The following is a 21844-nucleotide window of genomic DNA, read 5'->3' on the forward strand; positions in this document are numbered from 1 at the left end:
GTTTTCACATTAGGGAGCCATTGTATTAACCCGACATGAGAGCAGTGTAGGAGCTCAGGGCTGCCCATGTAGGAGTTCAAGGCAGGGGTGGGCTGTTATCCTGGATGTGAACCACCTATTACCACATTTAAAAGTTGTTCCCTCAGATCAAAGCAGTGTTGAGAATCAGTAATTCTACGTTTGCTATTGACAGGAGCGTGCTCTGGTGTTGTAAAGCCTCTTGCTCCTGCTCCTTCTCTGCCTACCTCTCTTCCCTTTAGCATTTTGCTCACACTTTTAATTCTTGTCCCCTTTTACCCGCTTGTTAATCCTTCTTTTTTTTCCTTCTGTTGATGCCCCTCCAAAGTTCTTCATTTTTTTGCATTCAAACATTTGCCATGAGTCTCACAAGCACCCCAAGCAGCACTGAGAGAGCACCGAGCTGGCGCTGCAAGGAACTGCAATCTCTTTTTCCTAGTGTGCCACTGGCTTATGACTCAGAAATAAGTCACTTAACCTCCTAATTTCTCAATTTCTTTGTGTGTATCTAGTATAGTCCATTGTAAAATTATTTTACAAAGTGTCATAAATTGTTCACGATAGCAAATGTCTATAGAGAATGAACACATTTCCCCCTTTTCCTTTCAGGTGTTAGAATTGTGATCAGATTGGAGTCAATTTTATACTATAAGGATGAAAGATATGTCCAGGACACTAGAATATTATTCCAACTCCTCCTTAACAAGTGGCCAGAGCCCTCTGAGGGTGCAGGGGGCGTTTCAGGCCCCTCGTGCTGGGGTGACACTTGAGCACCCGGTCTAGGAGCGCGTCTACAGCAAGCACGGCAGGAATTGCTTCCCAGACCTGCTGCAGCCAAAACAGTATTTTTGGTTTACATTAGAAGAAAATGGGTATGATTTGGGATTCTTTTCTTTGGGAAAAAATCCCACATAAATGTGTAGATACTAGTGCTTTCCATAGTCAGGCAGAAAGAAAAAAGAAAACAAAACATAAAGCTTTTGGACATCAGACATACTTTGGAGGAAGATTTCTAGGACTGAAACATCGTCTTTAAAAAAAAAAAAAAAAAAAAAAAAAAAACAGTTATATCTGTTGGTCTAATGAGAGGTGTTACATCTGCCTCAAATTTTCTCATAATTATTGCTATGGGCTGGAAGGCCAAGTTGTTGTAATAATTTCTATAGAAAATTAAGCAAAAGGTTTTGGGATTATCTGTCCTGTTGCTTTGCAGTTTGTCCTATACATTTTAAAATCTCATCTAAGTATTCTCATCTGCACAATTTCTGTCCTAAACACATTTTTTTATAAAACATGCAGAAGTGAACCTCTATTCATAATGTGTTTATCTGTTCATATCCTGGCATGTTTACCATTTAAGTAATTTCTTTCCTTGGCAATTATTTGGTGATATAAATTAAAATGTCATGCTTTGGATGTATGAATAATAATCCCATTATACACAGATACAGTCTCAGTGATTTATATATGTGTTGATTCATATTTGAGATGCTTGTGATGATTAGTAGAGTTCTGTTTGTCAAACTTAACATTTATGTTTATTTCCTCTTAAGCTACCCCACTTCTGTACCTTCATCATCTGTTCTTCTTGTGATGTATTTGTTTTTAATTAATATGTATTTATAGCAAAAGAACTATTATACAGTAATCCAAATGAAAATAGTTGAAGTTAACAATGTATACAGAGATCTGTTATTCAGAATTCCCCAAATTACATTATCACCTCTAGAACTTTATGATAAAGTCTCCACATTTTTAAAGAAAACTGGAAGAGAACTAAGAGAAAAATTTCAGCTTAGCTTCAAAGCAGTGTATAAAGTAGTCATAGATATTTGTAATATCTGTTCCAGAAACTGGTTGTCAATTAATTATTATATAAGAAATTATATTTTATGGGTCATATTTTGTCTCCACATGGAATGCTGGGTGAGATGGGAGTAACATTAAGATGGAGAAATCTAAGTAGGTGACAGAAGTGTCCCAAATAAAAGTCTAAATCTTATGGGAGCCTCATCAGCCTCAGCTTGTGACCGTTGCTTCTGCCCTCTTGCTGTGCCCCTCCAGATTTCATCCCCTCTGCACCTGCCCATTAGGAAGTTGAGGGCAGCAATTAGGTCAACCCTTCTGGTTTCTTTTCTTTGGGCTAAACAGTCCCAATCTACAGCCCCTGCTGACATGCTGGGTGCTGCAGCCCTCACACCTTTTTGTCTGTGCTGCCCTGTGCTCCCTCTGGGTAGTCAGTGCCTTTCCTTGGGCTGGAGAACCTGGGCCAGACACAATACTCAGTCCAGCAGAGTGACTCTGACCAGATGTGGTCTCACAAGTGCTACACAGGAGCGTATTTCATATAAATTATAATGCCATATAAAACAAGATTCATCAGTGTATATGCTTGTTAATTAAAATTAGCAAAGAATCTTCTAGAATGACAATGGAGGAATATTCTTGTATAGGTCACCTTGTGGAGTTAATTCAGCCAGTGCTTGCCTTCTCCATCAGTTAGGGCTTCTCTAGAGAAACTTTGGGAAGAGAAGAAAATAAAAGAAGAAATCGTATAGGATTCCAAAGCAGTTGTAATTTGAACTTTACGTTTGCAAGTTTTTTTTTCTTTCTCTCTTCAGTGTACACTGAAACAAAAGAAGGTGGTTTCTTGTATTAATGGGATAAGAAAGACTAATCCTATTGAGAGGAGTTCTATCTATTTTCTGTACTTTTTTTTTTCCCCCCCTTGATACAAGATGCAGCTTATCCTGTTGTAATATCCCCTCTGGCATAGATTTTAAAAAGTGGGTGAGGTGGAATAAGACATTGTTGCAGTATTTATATTTTATATTTTCCAGTTGATTGCCAGCAATTTTCTCATTAACTATCATTTGTTTTGCTGAGGATTTAATGAAGAAGGCAAGCTGGAAAGGTTCTGGCCTGGGAAATGCAGTTAGGCTACCATCGCCCTGCTTGTGTTTGCCTTGTCCTTTAAAATTCCATTGCTTAATTTGCTTGCGGTTTGCCTATAGAGCACGTGTGTGTTTGAATGCGTATGTCTGTAGATACTTTCTTGTAAGGTCCATTTATATTCTTTAATATTCAAAACAAACCAATGAGTGCAGCTGTAGTCTTTGATTTCACTAAGTGTCAAGAGTTGTCAAGAATTTTGTCCTTCAATGTTATATGATAAACACAATTTTAAAAATGCTTTACGTTTTGTGCTTATTTGTCATTCAACACGTTATGTTTAAGTATTCTATGAATATTTCAAGTTTTGTCTTCCTCTGGTTTACATTCTGGAAGTCTTTCAAGTAAGCATAAAAGCAAGATAGATTTATTAATATCAGCTTTGATTTGTTTTTTATCTTGTGGATGAAACCATTGTATACTAATTATCTTGGTTTAAATGGTTTTTGAGGTTTCATGTAGCAGTAACTTTGTGTTCTGCTTTCAGTTATTGGCATTTTCATCAAAGGCTAGTAAAAATGTGCCATGTATAAGGGTTTATTCAGATAGCTATATCTTACCTCACTGGCTAGGTGCTCAGTCTGTTACAGAGCAGTTTTGCAAAATGCAGAATGAATAGGGACAAATGCATAAGAATGTTATGGTTTCTCTCCTTATCCTTCTTTCTGTCTCCCTGAACGTTAGCACACTATCCTGTACTCGTAGTAAAAAAAAAATCCTTTTCTCATTAATCCCCCCTTTTTTCCTTTGTATTAATGAAAAATTGTGTGCAGTTCCTCAGCAGGGCCCTTACAGAGTTTGGTATGTTCTGCTGTTATTAATTACATCTCCTGGTGGCAAATCCTGTCACCCTCATTCTTTTTGAATGGTCAAACATTTCCTTTTGTTAGCAATGCTGATAATCCCATTCACATTCACACCCAGGGAGGTGATCTTAGAAATACATCTACACTGAATTTTTAATAGAAGCCTTCAGACTTATTTCATGGCAACTTTTTAGAGGGCTGCTTTTCCCATTTTATTATTGTATATAAGATCACATCTTCAGATGACATTCAAATACTGAGTACTGTTTCACATGGGTGAAGGTTTTTTTTTTTTAAAAAAAAAAAAGGCAGGATCGTTTTATCATATAAAAGTGTGTGGCTTTCAATATTATAATCACATTTTCTGACTTTGGATAACTGAAGAGATGGATACCATCTTTTTCATACATATATTTTTTTTCAATCAGCAGTCACACTAAGCATAAACAGATGTAACTGCAGGTCTAGCTGGTAGAAGTTTTTGAAATGAGTATCTCAACATTAAGCTGTGTAAAGACTGTTGAAGAGCCAGACACACAGCATGGGATCCTGTGCTGGGCTAGATCTGGTGCCCATGAGAATAGAATAACTGTTTCCAAACCTACTATTTCTCTGAGAAAGAAGCTATTGAACAGAACAGCCTCATTTTCCCTATTCAGGAGGAAAGTCTGGTGAACTTTCTAAAGTTTCCTGTGAGCTGTCTGTCCCAAATTAAAAGAAGAGATGCAGGGATTTCTCTGCTTTTAAGAGTCATCCCAGATCTAAATGGGAATTCACCCTAATTCACCCTTTCCTGACTTGTGCAGTGGGATTCACAGTGCTGCTTCTCAAAAGTCTCTCTTGGGTTTCAAATCCATTTTCTAGTCTTTTTAGCAGTTACCTCACAGACAAGTACAGATCTCTTCATTTACAGTATTGCCACACTGCTCCTATTGTATCCCAGTAACCAAAGCAAAATAAAAGATTGCCAAAAACAGACTTCCAGAAACAAAACCTGAGGGACTAATTCTGTCTTTACCAGTTATTAGAAGAAGGAAAAAAAAAAAAAGTGATAAAATGCTGCAGCCACTCCAGAGATGTCTTAATAGGTATATGTTTTTCCTTTCTTTTTATTACCTCTTTTATTTATAGGTCACATCATTATAGATTGTGAAAACCTAGGTCTTATAATTAATTATGCAGTTAAACAACAGCTTATCCCTATTTGAAGCTTTTATAGAAATAGCCATCTACGTAACTGTAAATGTCAGCATATTCCTTTATTTGACATTTTAACAAGTTATGAGATTCTTACGTGTCAGATTAGGCGAGCTTTTTATTAGAAGTTTTTACAAGTTGGTGTTGCCATAAAAATGCCATTTTTAGGGAAACCTCCTCTGGCATCTCTACATGGAGGGTCTATAGGCTTGCTCATTTCTGCAAGTGCCTCACAGGCTGAGATGTGGCTGAAGGTTGAATTTCACACACAAAATTTGATGCCACCTTTAGGATTAGTTCCTTTTGCTTTTACTTCTATCTTCTGTTGCCTGAACTGCTGTAATTTTGGACTACTTTTACCTAGAGGAAGCTAAGGATGGGGATTTCACCCAGTTTTGTGTGGTTCTAATATACCCAGCTGATTCCTTCTCTCTAGAAAACCTCAGCATCTGAGCAACCCATCCTCATGATCCCTCTTTCTTGGGCTCTTTCTCTGAAGAAAGTTTTACCTTGAGACCGACTTAGAGAATTTGTCAAACATCATTAAATTCCAAGCTGGGAAAAGTAAAACTTTCCTGGCAAGAGACCCCTCATCAAGCATCATTGAGTACATTCCAGTACAGCTGTGAGGAATGGCTCTAAATAAATGAGGCAACTAATATACTCACTTCGCAGTAAATGTTATATTTTACCTCTGGTCACGTAATTTCTGTGTCTCGTGTTCATGCAGAACAGACTCTGGGTGGTGGCAGAATAAAAAAAGGGATGAGCAGGGTTTAGGGGAGTGCTCTGAATCGTGCTGTGGTATCATCAGCATGTTTAAGGGAGGATGTAAAGACATAAGTGTTCTTCAGATGTGCAACTTTAAGATATTAATTAGACAAAAATCCTGTGATTGCTGGACCTCCAGTCATGACAGATAAAATAATTATGTTTTTGTTATTATTTTTCTGTATAAAAGGACCAATAAAAATTGTTTTGAGGTTTATAAATTTGTAAGGCTGAATCAAAGGTGATGTCTATGAAGGAAAGTAAAGCAATTTCTTTGATTGCAAATTCACTTGTGTTTCGTTTATCTCTGTAAACTTAGATTGCTCTGCAGGCATGTTTTGTTAGAAACACTCTTATAGTATGCATTTACAGGTATATTTAAAAAAATGCATGCTCAGATGTATTGCTTCAAGACTAGTTAAAATACAAATTTTAAAACTTGTTTTTCAATTCTAAGAAAAACACATGACTCGCTTTGTTAATAAAAATAATTATTCTAACTTAATAATGTTTTAGAATTGTGACAGTTGTTCACTATTTATTTCAGGATGCAAGACATGGTGCAGAAGGAGAAATATATACAAAACTTAACCAAAAAATAGATGAATTTATTCAGATTGCTGACTATGATTGGACAATGTCCGAATCAGATGGAAGAGCCAGTGGATACCTAATGGACCTTATTAACTTTCTAAGAAGCACATTTCAAGTTTTTACTCATTTACCTGTAAGTGCTCAAAATTGTTTGATTTATAGCTATTGGCATGTTATATTATTTTAAAGTATGAAGATTTTTTAAATTAAAATACTTGTGAAGTTAGTATATTAGAAGAAAGGTATGATATTTGATTTTGTGCATTTGCTGTCTAATGTATTTTTTTTAGCATTGGTATTGATGATACCTATCCATGACAATATTTTGAAAAATACTTTCAAATACTTTGGTAATATTGTTAACAAGAGCTAAAATACAGATAGTAAGAACTCAGTTTTCTAGGGCAAGCAAGAGCAGACTACCTGAGGGTGGCCTTTTTAATTAGCATTCTTCTATGGGCATATTCACTGATTTAAAGAATACAGAATTTAATGCAAAGTCTTGGTTCGTGCATGAGATCCTGGAGGGCTCGGATATTCTCCAAGGTTGTCTTCAGTTAAATTGTTTTAACTATTAAAAAATATATATGTATTTTAGTTAACTGAGCTTCAGTGAAATGACTCCTCATTCATGTTTGTATGTATCTTTTGTTATTTTGTCCCAGGTAAAGGGTGTTGTTAACCTGTTTATGTGCTTATTGTTACTTTGTTGCCTAATTCTCCCTGCTTCAAGACAGAAAATAAAACATCTAGTTTAAGTTATCATCACTGCAGTTTATACCTGTATAGATCTGCAGGAATTAGAATGAGTCACTGAAGCTACATCTGCTTTCCACTAGCATACTGTTGCTTTTGTCACGCTGATGCTTGATCACTTTACTCATATGCAGCTCTCCTAGAGAGTAAGTTCTCAACACACAGAACGTTTTGAGGCTTCAGACTGAAATTCAAAGGTATTTTCTTCGTGTGCTACATTACAGCACAGCTGTACAGTTTAAGAAAGTATTTGATAAAATTATGTTTTTCAGAAAAAGGACTTTATACAGGATTGAGATACTGAAGTTGCTGGGTTAGGGGGCTTATCTGGTATTCTGAATCATTTGTCAAGTGGCTGTGACTTTTCTGAATTTTTTTTTTTTTTTTTTTTTTTTTTTTACTGATTCAAACAGATAGCTCACTCAAAATACACCACATAATGTCAGTATGAATGTGAGATGTGAGGTATGGGTTAAGGCCATTAGACTGTAATGGCATAAGGCCATTAAGGATGGCCTCTGTGAAGAAAGTCTGTAATTTCAGATTTTATATTTTCTTGCATTCAGTCTTAACCAGTTAATAGGCTGGATATAGAACTACATGGACGCCTGGTCTGGTCTGGAATGAGGGTACTTGCGATTTTTTACTTCTCCCATATGCTGCTATTCTGGCTTGGCTGACTGTAGAAGCATCCGGTCCTCTGAATGTTGTTGTGCATGAATGTGGAAATTATATAAAAATGTATTTAGAGTTTTGTTATGGTGATTTGAGTTAGATTTGTAATAGTTATTTTCATAGTTATTTATAGTAAAGGTGTTTTGAAAGAGAATCCCAGAGCTACTTTCCATATGTGAGTACTTTTGGTATCCTAAGCAAAACTAGATTATCACGTCATAGCTGAGATCTGGAATAGTTTTTGTTGGTCATTTTCATTATGGAATAAAAATGTCATAATGTCATTTTTATAACAACTTTTGTATAGCTGCCAAAAACATGCTATTATTCATAAGTTTCTTAGGACCTTGTCTAGAATTAGAGATCAAAGAGCAAAAGTCCTAGGCGTTGGCCATGGTTTTAGTAAGGAGGAGGGTTGGACAGGTGGAGAAATGCCTTCTCTTCCCACCTTGGCATATGCAATTGTGTTAGCAGACGCCCTTCTAAGGTGAGAGGCGCAACTAGTTTGCCCCAGTGGTTGGCTGTAGTCTTGCTCAAGCAAGGATCGTTGACTCGCTGATGTTGTCTCAAACGAGTCATCTTGTTGAAAAGTTATGGTGTGTTCTTTGGGATTGTTGGGTGCTGCTTTTATCCTCTTTTATTGTGGATGTATATGTAAACTGTGTAAGCACTCAAGGGTATGTCCCTTTGTATAGGTCTGCTTCCATGTGGGTCTATGCTGTGAAGTAGTTATGTACCAATGTATGCATAATTTTAAAAAGTATATCTTATTTCAAGTATCTGCTTTATGAAAAGTATGTTATTTTTATTAGAACGTAAGAAATCTAAAGAAGTTAGACTATGACCTTAATTTTTCTGAACCCGTGATCTCATATCTCCATGGAGTCATTTGAAACATCTTCTGTCTCTAAAGCATATTTTTTCTCCTTCTGAGTCCTCCATCTTTGTTCTCTCCTCTCTATTTGCATACTGTAAAACAGCATTTTATTTGCTGTTAATTGTTGTTTTTGTTTGCTTTATTTGCTGCTGTAAAACAGCAGCAGTTTTGATAAAGGAATTTCATTCCACCCTCCAGTTATATTAACATTAGATTTATATTAAAAAGATGTTAATGCATTATAATGCATGTAGGTTTTTATTTTCCTAAGTCATTCCTAAGTCTTGCCTGTGCAAGTTATGTTAGTAGCATAACTGTAGCCTTTGCAAGTCAATGCAGTAAAAGAGGCATTTTTTTCTTCAGTATTTTAAAATAAAATGTAGTTATAATGAAAACTTTTTGAAAGTCAAATTGAAGCATATTTCTTCATATGGAGTTTGCTACTTTAATCTTATGGCATACAGTTTCTTACCACAGAAAAACATTTTACTGACAAATTTGTATTATTTCAATTATAATTTCTTTGCTGTGCCTTGACAAAGTACTAAGTAAGTTCATAGGCTAAAAAGTATTTTGAAAGTAATTGTGTAGATACTTTTGTTATTTTGGGAAGCTTTTTCTTACCTTTTATTGCTACCATTTTTTTATTCTTTTTTTTTTTTGATGTTGACAGTACATCTTAATTTTTTGTTTTGATTGCCTTACTGGTTTCCTTCTCAGAATAACAACAATGACCATGCAGCTATGTCGGTAAGTAGACGCAAGATGAAGAAAAAGCATGTGAACTGAAAAACTATGAACTGCCTGCAGGCTTATTGCTTCCATATTTAGTCAGTTAATAAAAAAGGCCCTTCTGTGTGCTGGTGACTTGCTGCGTACCGTGTGTGGTTGCATGCAGGAATCAGGTTGATGACTAACCTTGGTCTTCTCTATGCTGGGACAGCAGGAGTCCTACAAACATGTGGAAGGTTGATAGGGCGTGCGCCGCATCCCCAATGAGAGCACGCGGCGGAGACCGTGAGACCCTTTGCAAGCAAGGTCAGGTATCAGAAATGCAGCTCTGAGACGTGCACACAGAATAGGGTAGAGTGGGGAATCAGAATAGAGGATCTGTGAAAGCTGCGTTGCTGCTTTGCTGCATCTGCCTGAGGTCAAGGGAATGTCTCTGTTCAAGTGTGTTTTTTTTAAGAAGATGATGGATTGCATTTAAGAATTTTTTAGAAGATGATGGATTGCGTTTAAGAATTATTCTGAGCCATGATTATTTGCAAGTCACCAATTTTTGCATCAACAGTTTATTTTGATTCAGCAGAAGCATTTCCATGATAATGGGAATGTTGAAATTTATACTGTCCTGTTAGGAACTGTCTGAACTAATTTTTCCTAATTTTATGTGAATGTACAATTCCAATTTAACAACTTCCATGTGACTGGGTCTTATTGCCATACATTCATTTTTTAAATGAACAAATGTATAAGGTACTTATACTGGAGAAAGTGTTGGGATTCGTAGTTTGTAAGATGTATTTTTTATACTTAAAATTGTATTTCCTCCAGGGAGAAAATACTTCTAACTGTTGTTAATGTTAATTTAAATACTGACTTGGGCAAAAGCTTTGAAAATCAGTATCTAGCTGATGCACAGATCTGTTGTCATAGCCTTGTATTCAAAAAAGCATAAATTTAAAAGGTGAACAAATACAGTGTGGCCATTTTGTCCTACAGTTAAAGACTCCAGTCTGTATTGAATCAGTTGTTGACAGTTATTATAACTACCAGCAATTATAGTAGAAGATACTACTACTTACATAGTTACATAGTAGTAAAGTAGTTATATAGAATTAAAGTAGTTATAGAATTAAAGCAAAATACATCAATTTAAAGAGGCAATAGTAAGATCAGTGTTATTATCTAAGGTTTCTTGCCATGTTTTTCAGTAATTTTCAATAGTAACGTAGACTGTTTCAATTACTGTGTTTATCTGTAGTGCAGTTCAGAAGATCAAGACAAATAGATTGTTTGGAAGCAGCACAGCCCACTACAACTAGATGTCAAAAAGAAAGGGAGAGTCTGAGTCTCCTGATTTCCAAGGAAGATGAAAGTGGATCCAAAGTAGTTTGTGTTGGAGTGTGCAGGGAGCAGCTATAAAGTTGAACATCATCCTTTATCTGGTAGATTTTCTTTCTGAGTGCCAAAAATACATTGGATGTACAAAAAATAGTATCATTCTTACTTTCCAATTTCCTTTTATTTTGGATTATTTTCAGTTTCTTACTTTTTTTTTTAAGCATGCAATCTAAATGTGCTCCTCCTAGAGAGAATCCTAGGTACAAAAAGAATTACAAGTTGCTTTGAATGAGATATTTGTGACTGTTTTCAGTACCACTTGGGAATTTGGGGCAAAATTACAAAAGTGGAAGTAAATTTAAATCCTAAAAAATGCATTAATGTGTTTTAGTATTCTTGGTTTCTATCTGTAATACAAAAGTTGGATTGTAGTCATGTTGTTAAGCAAAAAACATATTTTATTTATAATGACTGGTGAAATCTGTAAGTTTAGTTTCTTTGCTTAGGAAGCTTTTTGTTGCTTCCATCACTTCATATTGTTAAATTATTTCTTAAGCTTACTAGCTTTAGCATATAAGCTTAGTTATTTCCTTTTATGCTGAGGATGGCAGTTTGTGTTATTTTATTGTTTCTGTGATTGGCAGTAAAAGCCTAATTTCACAGCTTGCACTGAGGGTGAATGGGTGGTGGTTTTCTGCAGCTATATTCAAAAACTGTCAATCAGAAGCCTCCACAGGCTACTTAAAGAATGGGTTTTCTTAGTTATTTCTCCAAATGCCGCTTCATGCTGTCTTTGATTGGCACAGCCTGGCAGGGAGGATGGATGAATCTGTCACCGGCCGGTTAATTGTGTTGCTGGTCTCTGCCTGACATCAGGTCTTTGACTCTTAAGTGGCTCAATACAAAACAAATTAGCAGATTGTAGTCATATTTCTCATTCTATATGCTTTGACTTTGTTGAATGCAGTCCATAAATCATATTGACTGACACCATAGTGAATGATGAAAGCTGCTTTTGAGACAGCTAGCGTGGGTCTTAGAAAGCAGGACCGTGAAGGTGCCATGGAAGGATGCATATGGGTGACCCTTTGGGAATTTCCTAGGAGCCAAATGTCTCTTTACTGCAATTGTTCTTAGGAGAAAAGCTTTTGGGTCCTATAATAAAGGATTTAATATGTCAGCAGATTCTCTTTGCAAGCTCCTTTGAAATATAAGAAGTTTGTCTAAGGGTTTTCTCTTCTTGCAAACTTGTATTTCAGCAAAATGTGGAGGCTGGGTTAAAAAAAAAATAGTTGCCTTTAACACTGTTAGCAGGTGTTTTTGCTTATAGAATAGGGTCCTTGTTTCCTAAACTTTACATCGGCTAAGTGGAAGAAAAGGTTTTGTGGATAGCAGCAATTAACGTGGGCGCAGTGGAGATAATAGCAGTGTCGCCAAATGGGAGGCGATACTGGAGAGAATGCAGGAGGGCTGCTGGATCTCTGCGTGCTACTGAATATCCCTATTTAATTGCTAGATAGAGTAACTGTTGCCACCCTCTCTAAAAAGAACAGCTGACAAACCCTATTAAGAATGTCTTAGCTTTAGCTTTAAAACTGGCTTAAACTTGTTTCATTGTGGAAAATAAACATCATGTTAGCATTTTCACAAATCTTTACATTTTTTCTCTTTAAAATGCATTGTGGAAAAAAAAAGGCAAGTAATCAATTACTTGGTAGATGGTAGAGACTTCAGGAGATATTTAATTAGAAATCATTTGTCGAGCATTAATTTGAAATGGTGTTCCCTGATTTCAAAGAAATACTTTTTCTTCATTCTTTTCTAAGTTGTACATCCAACGTATTTTGAACTTGGAAACACTGAATTTTGAGGAAAATAACAATAAAGTTTATGTTTTTCTAAGTTATAATCCAGCTTTCTTTAAATTATATACTTCATAGATTTAAGCTTAATTTTTCTCTAGTTTTACAAAAATCAGATCATCCTACTAAGTAAACATTATGCAGAGTAAACTTGTATTATTTCTTAATGTGCCAAGTGAACAATAAGCCTGTAGTTCAAGTTGCATAGTTGCAAATAGTTAAGAAAAAATGGGATGTTTCCATTCTATGACATTTTAAAATAAGCATTACATGTACAAATATTGATACTTATTTAAAGTCCCAGTGACTTTTCCCCTCTCATTTCTGTTTTGTAACCATTATCTTGTGCTCCAGTACTATTGATATTTGCCAAATTGTAACAATTAAGTACAGATGCTTGCTGTAAAGATAAAATTCTGTCTTTTATTTATAATAATAGTGGAGTACAATTTGTTTGCATATAAAATAAATTGAACGTTAAAATTTTTTTTGACAACCTATTAATCTGCTTGAACTTTTATTACATTATAGTGGCACCATAAATAGGACATGGAGCTGATTTGATGGAGCAGTACATTAAACTGAAATGCACTAGTTGTTCCATTAAATCAAAATGACATTTCCATTAAGTATTTCAAACCTACTACATTGTAATTAAATGAACTATGGCCCATTGATTCCCTCGTCACCCCCCTTTTTCTGCCTTCCACCCCCCCGCTTTTTTTTTTGCCATTCATATTGATATTGTTCTGCTTGGGGAATAGAGCTGCATGTCTCCCAGTGTAATTACCATTGGGTTTGGGAGACTTTTAGGCATGCTGTTCTTGCATTGTTTCCTACATTCCTTGTTGTCAGTTCATCTGTTTTGGTCAAAAATGTTATTTGTCTTTCTGAGATTTTTCAATTAAGAAACCGACATCTCATTTTAGATATGAAGCTCTTTACAGCTCAAGGTGTGTTAATGCTAAGGAAGTATTAGCAAAGATTATTTAATGTTTCAGTTTGACATGTGAAGAAAATGAACATTTTGTATTATATTGCCTACATTTTAATGGTGTGTATTATAGCAAATAGATTTTAAAGGTACAAAATTGGATTTGTGCATTATGTGCACATCAAGATGCAATGACGTGAGCATGTTGTCTTATTAAGAGCAAGATCTGGTCCTTTGGATTGTAGACCAGGACTTTCCAAATCTTTTGAGACAGTGAATCCACTCATTTTTCACCAATCCATACAAATCCTTATCATCCAATCTGTATTTGAAATCACTGCTTATTATGTGTTCTTGTGATCCACTTGATCATCCTGACTTTGCAGAAAACAGTTGAGGAACCATTGCTTTAGAGAACAGGCGTCATCATTTTACTAATGCATTAAAGTAAAATGATAGTGGTTTGCCTTCTGGTAGGTACATTAAATAACTGTAATTTTTTTTTCATATAAGCATATTATTAATTACCCATGTATCAACAGATGTTGTAACATATAGGTAACTTGACAAGCATGGTGACTAGAGACACAGAGAATCATGTAACTGCATTAAAAGCCAAAATCTCTATGCTCTAAGAGATTGTAGCATTATGAACAGAGTGTTGTCGTCTGGTCAGGTATCTGGTCTTCACCGATTTGCTTTATATGGAAATATTTTCAGTTTTTTAAACCTCTTTAATAATTGAGCAAATTAATATCTGATTTCTTGCTTTGTTTTATTGATCTCAGTCTTCGAAAATTATTTGTTTCAATCATATACATTGTGAAGAGGAATGTTAATAACTAGATTTCGATAGGCAAATTGTTTCTATGCTGTACAGCAGAGGGCTGCATTTCATTTTGTAAGTAGTTCATTACTGACTGTACTGACTTTTAAACACCTGAAAAGACATTGGAAAAACTTGAATATTTTAAATAACTTAGCAGCAAGTTTTGAGGTACATTTCTAACAATTAGGTGACAATGATTAGCACAAGCTATTATAAGAAATGTCCTAACTGAAAGCAATGGTTTTGGTTTATATGAAGGGGTTTGTTTTATTTTGTTTTATTTTTTACTGACTATCGTGAAACATATGCAGCATGTTGATTTCCATTCTTGCTTTCATTCTGTTCAGGTAGAAGAAATCCACAAAGCTGTTCATGTGCTTCACCAGCTTATATTCTCATTATGCTCTTTCACATTTGGAAGTGTATCTGTATTTTTGAAGACTGTTGGATATAAATCTGGAAGATATAGCAGTACTTGTTTTAATATAGATTCAATTTCAACCCCCCAGTTGATGCAACAGAGCCAAAGCTAACACGTCACAGAAATAACAGAAAGTCTAATCAAAGAAATAACAGAAAGTCTGATCACTCTTCTAAGTGCTGCATCATTAAGACCTTGAGTGTGTTACAAAATCACATCAGATACGCTGTTCTTCAGTGTCATATCGTTTGCTTCTGTCCTAAAAATTTGTTGGTCTCTCTATTAGGGAAAAGTGGCCCAGACAGCTTGCATGTCAGCCTGCCAGCATCTCTCAACATCCCTAATGCAGATGCTACTGGACAGTGAATTAAAACAAATAAGCATGGGAGCAATTCAGCAGTTTAATTTAGATGTGATACAGTGTGAATGTAAGTAGATGTTCCAGTATTCCTATCTGTATCTATCTTAACATTGCAAAAATTTATTTAATTTAAGATAATGTATGGTGATCCTTTTCTGTAATCTACTAAAATTTGTCCTTCTTTATATAATTGTATTATGCCACAACTTACTGTAAAAGTACATGGATTGAGTATTTTAACATTTCTGGGAAAGTTTTTGATAAAGCCTTTTTTAAACTTATATGTCTGCTTGAAATGTACATTTGTTTTTACTGCCTAAGGCCTTCATAATCACTGTGTTCAGTCAAAAGACGGTAACCTAGTATAAAATTGCCCCCAAACAGCACTTGTTATGGTTTTGTAGTTGAGCACAAAAAAATGATCAAATATCTCTGTGATTTTTATTTTTCTTCTTGAGTTTGTTTATGATGATGCAAATTTTAACCATTACTGTTACATAGGAAACTTTCCTGCCTTCCAGAGCTACTGCCTTATTGTGCAGAGTAGTAGTGTCCATGTAAAAAACATCTGATTTTTATTCTTGCTGTTCACACTATGGCCTCAGAATTATTTTATAAAACTGGTTGAAACCAGCACTGAAGGCAAAATTAATTTCCTCGTGTATTACATGAAATTCACCACTGTAAAACAAGTTCTTAATCTGTGTTAAGGAAAGTACTTTCATAACATTGCTGTAGATGACTAGGTTTTATGCTTGTTTTTCTACTTGATGACAGATGCACAGAAAAGATTTACTAGGCGGTTTTAATCCATATTTTTAGATTTTTATATGTTTTTTCTAAGCATCTTTCCTTTTCTGCATTTGAAGCAGACTTCACTGTGTTTAGGATTGCTGTAAAACATGACAGTTCTGCTAGTCATAAGATATCCTAAGGTTTTAAATTTGAACACGGAAAAAAAAAAGGGACTATGCATTCGGCAACCACCCTTTTTTTTTTTTTTTTTTTTTTTTCTTCTGCCCTGTTTGTTACATTGCATCTAAAACCACTAACGGGTAAAGCAGGCATCTTTCTGATAGCCCTTCATTATGAAGCCTTAAGTCCTTTCAGTGCAGGGAATGAACCGTCAGGACTGTCAAGGGCTGTTTGAAAAAAAGTATTTGTGATCATGACATGATAGTTTGTTTCATGATGTGATTGTGCAAGCTGCCTAGATAGAGATGCACAGGCCATGACATTTGCTACATTTAGCATAGCTGATATTGCACATTAATTGTGCTCTTTTCAGGTAGGGTGAGTCGCAATGTATGCATGTAGATTCATTTAATTTCCCAGATTTTAAAAAGTTCCCAGCTGTAAAAGAAGTGCCAGAATGTTCATAATAGGGACAACTAAAATCAGTCATCCAGGCAATGTGAGTCTGAGCATCTACTATGCAGCCGTCTGCCTCCTGCACAAGAGGCAGGACAGAGAGCACAGAATTTCTGCCTAGTGCTGTATTGTTCCGCTGCTAAAATCTGGAATGTTATCTCTGCACAACACCAAACTACTCCTTACAGCTTCATCATTCACTGCCGCTCAGGATTTCTAACGATAGAGGGGATAAAACGCATGCTTTGCAGGGGACTTTCACAAACCCTATTCTCACAGGAAAGCAGTGAGAGTCCGCAGAAATCCAGCTCACGTCTCATGTCCGAGGTCTTTTCAGACTTTTCCCTTCTCCTGCTTTGTCCTGCTACTTACTGTTGCAGTTTCCGTTATCAGTCTTTCTACCATCCTTGGTTGCTATACACCAGAAAGGTCAAGCAGTGAAGAGACCTTAGTAGAATTCAGTTTAATATAACATGCTAACATTTCATTATTTTGAGAGGAAAGAAAATACCTTTGTGTAAAAAAAAACATGTTTTGTTCTGTTTAGCTCAGTCATCTCCAAGTGAACTCTGCAGCGCAGTACAAAGTGGTGGCGTGTGTATATACTGAGCCTGATGCCAGAGGAGCTACAGTTAGAAGCAGAAACACCATTAACTGCTGACAAGGCTACCAATTAGTCCAGCATCAGCATTGCTCTAACACCATATACTGTTTCCAGCGTGTGAGCTGCTCATATACATGCTCGGCTGTGGCTACAGAAATAGCAGTTTGCCCAGGACAAGCACAGGATGTCTAACATGGCATTCTTGTGCAGTATAAATCTTGGTGTTATTTTATTTTTGAGGGGAAAATAACTAAAAGATTTCTTTTTTTCCACCTCTAAACTCATTTTCATCATTTTTTGCAGTAATAATCCTAAGCTAAGCATTACCCTTGAAATATTTTGGCAAAATCCCCTATGAGATAATTATCTTGCACTTGTGGGAAATGTTCCAAATTTTGCTTGTTCTTTCAAATACAAAAATAAAACTATGAAGGAAATATGATTTTTTTTTTCCATTTTATCATATCTCAAAATTAGCTAAAAGGTGTGGGTTTTTTTTTTTTTTTTTTCCCAGTTTCTTCCCCCAGAGTTGATTTTTTTCCCGTTTCTTGCCCCACAGGCAAGGCATGCAAACTTTGGGCCAAAATGAGGAAGTTTCAGAAAAGGTAGTAATGTGATAGATATAGAAAACTGCATTCTTTCAACCATTACATAACCTACAGCATTGGCTGTGCAACTGCAAATATCACGGGGTCCCTTTCTTCCTACAAAACTTTTTAAAGAATGACAGAAAAAAAATGCTTGAACAGAAGCCCCTTGGGGAGTTTAAATATAATAGTGGAAGCTTGTCACAATGGTATGTTACAACAAATAGCATCTTAAAGTCGGTGGAGTAAGGGGTTGTCACAAGATTTTGCCTTGAGATTGCTTTGCTGTTGCAATTTCATTCATAAGGTCCATCACAGGCGCATTCCAGGCATCACTGTGATGCCTGTGATTTATGTTCTTACTCATCACCCTCCTCCAGCTTTCTTCTTTGACGTCTTGGGATTAATGGATGCAACAGTGACATTTCAATTAGCGCTCAGGCTGTGCAAATAATTCACAAAAGTTGGGTAGTTTCCTACTGTATTGCATACATAGATTGAACATTTTCCTGATAGAGGCAAGTATGCTCAGATGCATTTTGAACTAAATAGTTGTGTGAAATGCAGAAAGTAATGACTATTCAAAGTTTTATATGTGTGTGTATACATATATATATATACATACATTAATTCTTTACAATATTCAAGATGTTTATTGGATTTTTTTAATCTGCATTTTTCTTCTTTCTGGCATGAAATTGAGGAGATATAAACAACAGCAGTAAATTGTGATTATTTGTCAGATTTTTTTTCCATTAAAAACCAATCAGCAATCCAACAAACAACCCAACAAATCTGTTAATGAACTGTTAAGTCAGTAAGTCCTGATATCCTGCGGTCCTAGTAAACAGGTAGAATGATAAGATAGAATGATAAGAGGACTCCTATGAAATGGAGGTAGCGGTGGAGAAGGGAAAGAGGTGATTTTGTGATTTCACTATCCTGCATTTCTACGAAACTGCCTGACTTTTAAGAGGCAAAGCTACAAATCTGGAAGGTACTGTTCTGATAGTTTTGCTAGAGAATAAGGTTGGGAGATTTTCTCTCTAATGATAGAAAAAACAATAATGATGGTCTTCTCCATATTAAAGAAGGCAGGTTTTAGCTGCTCTGCTTCTAAGACTCTTCCAGATGTTCCAAAAACTAAGTTTGTTTCCAGGTTGTCCCTTTCTAATTGAAGTACTTCTCCGCTTTCTCAACACGTTTCATAACACAGAGCAGTGTTTTACCTCTGTATTTTCCACCGTTCTTTATCAGCAGTGACATTCCTAGTGTGGTTGAGATTCTTACAAGAGTTCCCAGAAAAATAGAATTTATGAGGTTTCATAGAACACAACTCAAGAGAACAGCCCCTTGCCTGCACACTGGATTTCGGTGCCTTGAGGAAGGTTGTGTTTTGGGGAAGGGAGGCACTTGCCATTTCTTGAAGATGAAATTCTGATGTGGGTTGAAGCAAGGTGCAAGTAAGAGGAAATGAGCTTTTTAGGGACAGAGGTCCCTTGGGGAATTCATGCTGGTTTTGGTAGGGAACCCTGAAGCCATTGATAACAACCTCTGAACTTTGATAATAGTAGTAGTAGAGAGTTACTGATAATGTTTCATGTATTCTGTTTCATCAGAATAATTCGTCATTAAATATACTTAATATGATATATATCTATGTAACACAGATACAGAATAATTTTATGTATATCATACCTTTATGAAACCAGCTACTGTGCTTGAAATTGCTTGGCAGAGTAGTATTTGAAATCTTTCCTGTGTGTTTCTTGAAGTAAAAGTGATCACTGAAGTGAAAAGTGCTGAAGTAATTATGTGATCTCTGTTTTTTGTTCTGTAACATATATGGAATATATTATGCATTATATTCGAGTATAGCTTTACATGCTAGTGAAAATACCAGGAAAATATTTTAAATTTGATTTTTTTTTTTGTCTATAGTGAGTCTGTGAAGAGAATAAAACAGAATTAAGGGAAGGATAATAGCAGCATATTGAACATATTATGCTACTGATAATATTTAATAACTAACACAGTATGCTTGAAGATCTCTCATTAACATCAAATTGTTTTGTTGAAGAGATCTGACCCACCAGTCTGTAGACTCCTTCTCCATAGGAATAATAGGTACTTACATTTTCTGCTTCCATGGAAAAAGAAAATAATCTTTTTTGGGTGATATTGGCTTATCTAGAAAGACTTGTCTTTAGATTTCCTCATCTTTTTCTTATAATCTTTAAAGTTCAGAATACAAGTTTTAGGGGACACAGAGCTTTAATTTAAAATGCCATCCAGACCTAGATGCCTTGCACCAGCATTTTACTTGGTAACCAGTTCATAAAATCTAGTGGTTGAAAAAATTGTTAGTAATTTTTGTAGTTTATGTAAGTCTTGTAATTTATGCCCATGTTTTCACAAACATGAATTGTGAGATAGGATGAAGTGGCAGCACAAGGTTTATTTCAGGAGGCACCCCGCCTCATGCAGGCAGGAGTCTGCGCAAGGATGCGAAGGTTTGTGCCCTGCCTGTAAGGCAGGGGGAGAGCAGGCCTGGGAGAGCATGGCTTAGCGCAGAACTAGTGCAAAGCCAGACTCAATACCCTCTTCTGACCCTCCTGACCAGTCCAACCTAGGACTTCTACCAGTCCCTCTTTTTGACTCGCTGGGTTCACTAGGAGTTGCTGTATCCAAGGACAGGAGCTGTTCTTAATGTGGATTGCCTTGGCTGTGTGTACGGAAAGGTGATCTCACACAGGGAAGCGGGCCTGAAGCCGAGGTCCCCAAATGCTGTTTTTTCTTGAACAGGCTCCCTATTCTCTTCGCTTTACCTGCCTTGTCTCCCATCTCATTAGCCAGGTTACTGGAGCTCATCCTTCATCTAGTGGCCACATTTGGAGCGCGGGAGCGAGGGCACGGGGAGACGCACGGCGGAGCTGGGGCTGGGCCCGGGCAGCCGGCAGCCCCTCGCGAGGCGCCCCGGGGTGTTTGCACAGCTGGGGCGCCCAGCCGGGCTGCCGAGTGGCCAGTGGCTGCTGCCGTAGGCACCTGAATCACTGCTTTGCATTGAAAAATATATTTGCAGCTTTGCTGTCCAGACTTTGAGTCGAGGTTCCGTGTTAGGACGGGAAGAAAAACTGTGCTGATTTATGCATAATGCATATGCACATGAATTCACATATATCCTATCTAAAAAGTGTAATTAAAAGATCAAATTGAAGTATTAAAAAGAAAACGAGTGTAAGTCATCCTTCCAGTGACTAAATTTACTATTCTTGTGCATCTGTTAACAAAAAATGTTAATGAAAAAAATTTAACAAAAGCCCTGTGGATATCAGATTTGTACAAAGCTTATTTTCAGCTTAGTTTTTCTGAAAACACTAAGGTCTGTCACAAACTACAGAGCAGTTAGTTGTTTGTCCCTATAGAAAACTATTTAGTGCTGGTCTTTGAATTTTTGCTCTCATATATTGTAAAATTCCTGAATGTTGTTATGCACTTTAAAACAAACAAACAACCAGCTCCCCCACTACCCAAATCCTTTTTAAGCCTGCAATGAATGTAGAGAAGGAATATTTTAAAAAATACAAGAATGACAGTGTTTCATTACTATCTTGAAAGGGACCCTTAGGACAAAGACATTAAGAATGCTAATCCTCTTCTTGTAATATCTTCCTAAAATGCTGTGCAGTCGAAAATATTTAATTAGCCTTGTAAAATTGTTAGCAAAACTTAAAAGCCCTGAGTGGGGGGAGTGGAGAAACTGTCTGACCTTACCATAAGTAGATTATCTTTTTGCCCTTTGAACTTGTGGAATTATAATAATGAAACAAATTCTGCTGTAGTCACCTGTCAAAACTGACACCAAACGTGAGAACAGATGCTTATGCTTTTACAATTGCCCCCTGCCTTCACCCCCCCTCACATGGGTTGTAAATGTATTTATAATATGAAATTAGTAGTAAAGAGCATGGAGCATATATAAAAATTAAATTTGGTGCCTTGTATGCTTCCTGCTTTTATAGTTGCCCTCATAGTAAAGGAGTAAAATAATTTTATGTTATCTAATACATCGGGATGAATTCCAAACTAGAGTAGCCAGACAGTCTATAGAAGGGGCAGGTATTTTCCTGTGGTAAGAAAATTTATCCCACTATAGGAAAGT

At 36.2% G+C, this 21844-nt stretch overlaps 1 protein-coding gene across 4 annotated transcripts in view; it reads left to right on the forward strand.

Annotated features, from left to right (window-relative positions):
* Positions 1-21844, forward strand: part of EXOC6 (exocyst complex component 6) — an 89611-nt gene that overhangs the window by 43199 nt on the left and 24568 nt on the right. For 2 of the 4 annotated variants that reach the window (XM_088528754.1, XM_088528756.1), the window contains exons 18-20: positions 6292-6471; positions 9367-9396; positions 15046-15187. In XM_088528754.1, the coding sequence (XP_088384880.1) occupies positions 6292-6471; positions 9367-9396; positions 15046-15187 (352 nt within the window). The remainder of the gene's footprint in view (positions 1-6291; positions 6472-9366; positions 9397-15045; positions 15188-21844) is intronic. The other 2 variants (XM_088528755.1, XM_088528758.1) reach the window with 1 other exon arrangement.

The sequence above is a fragment of the Tinamus guttatus genome, unplaced genomic scaffold (genome assembly GCF_059628265.1).
Source record: "Tinamus guttatus ecotype Peru unplaced genomic scaffold, ASM5962826v1 Tinamus_guttatus_pri_ptg000314l, whole genome shotgun sequence".
NCBI lineage: Eukaryota > Metazoa > Chordata > Aves > Tinamiformes > Tinamidae > Tinamus > Tinamus guttatus.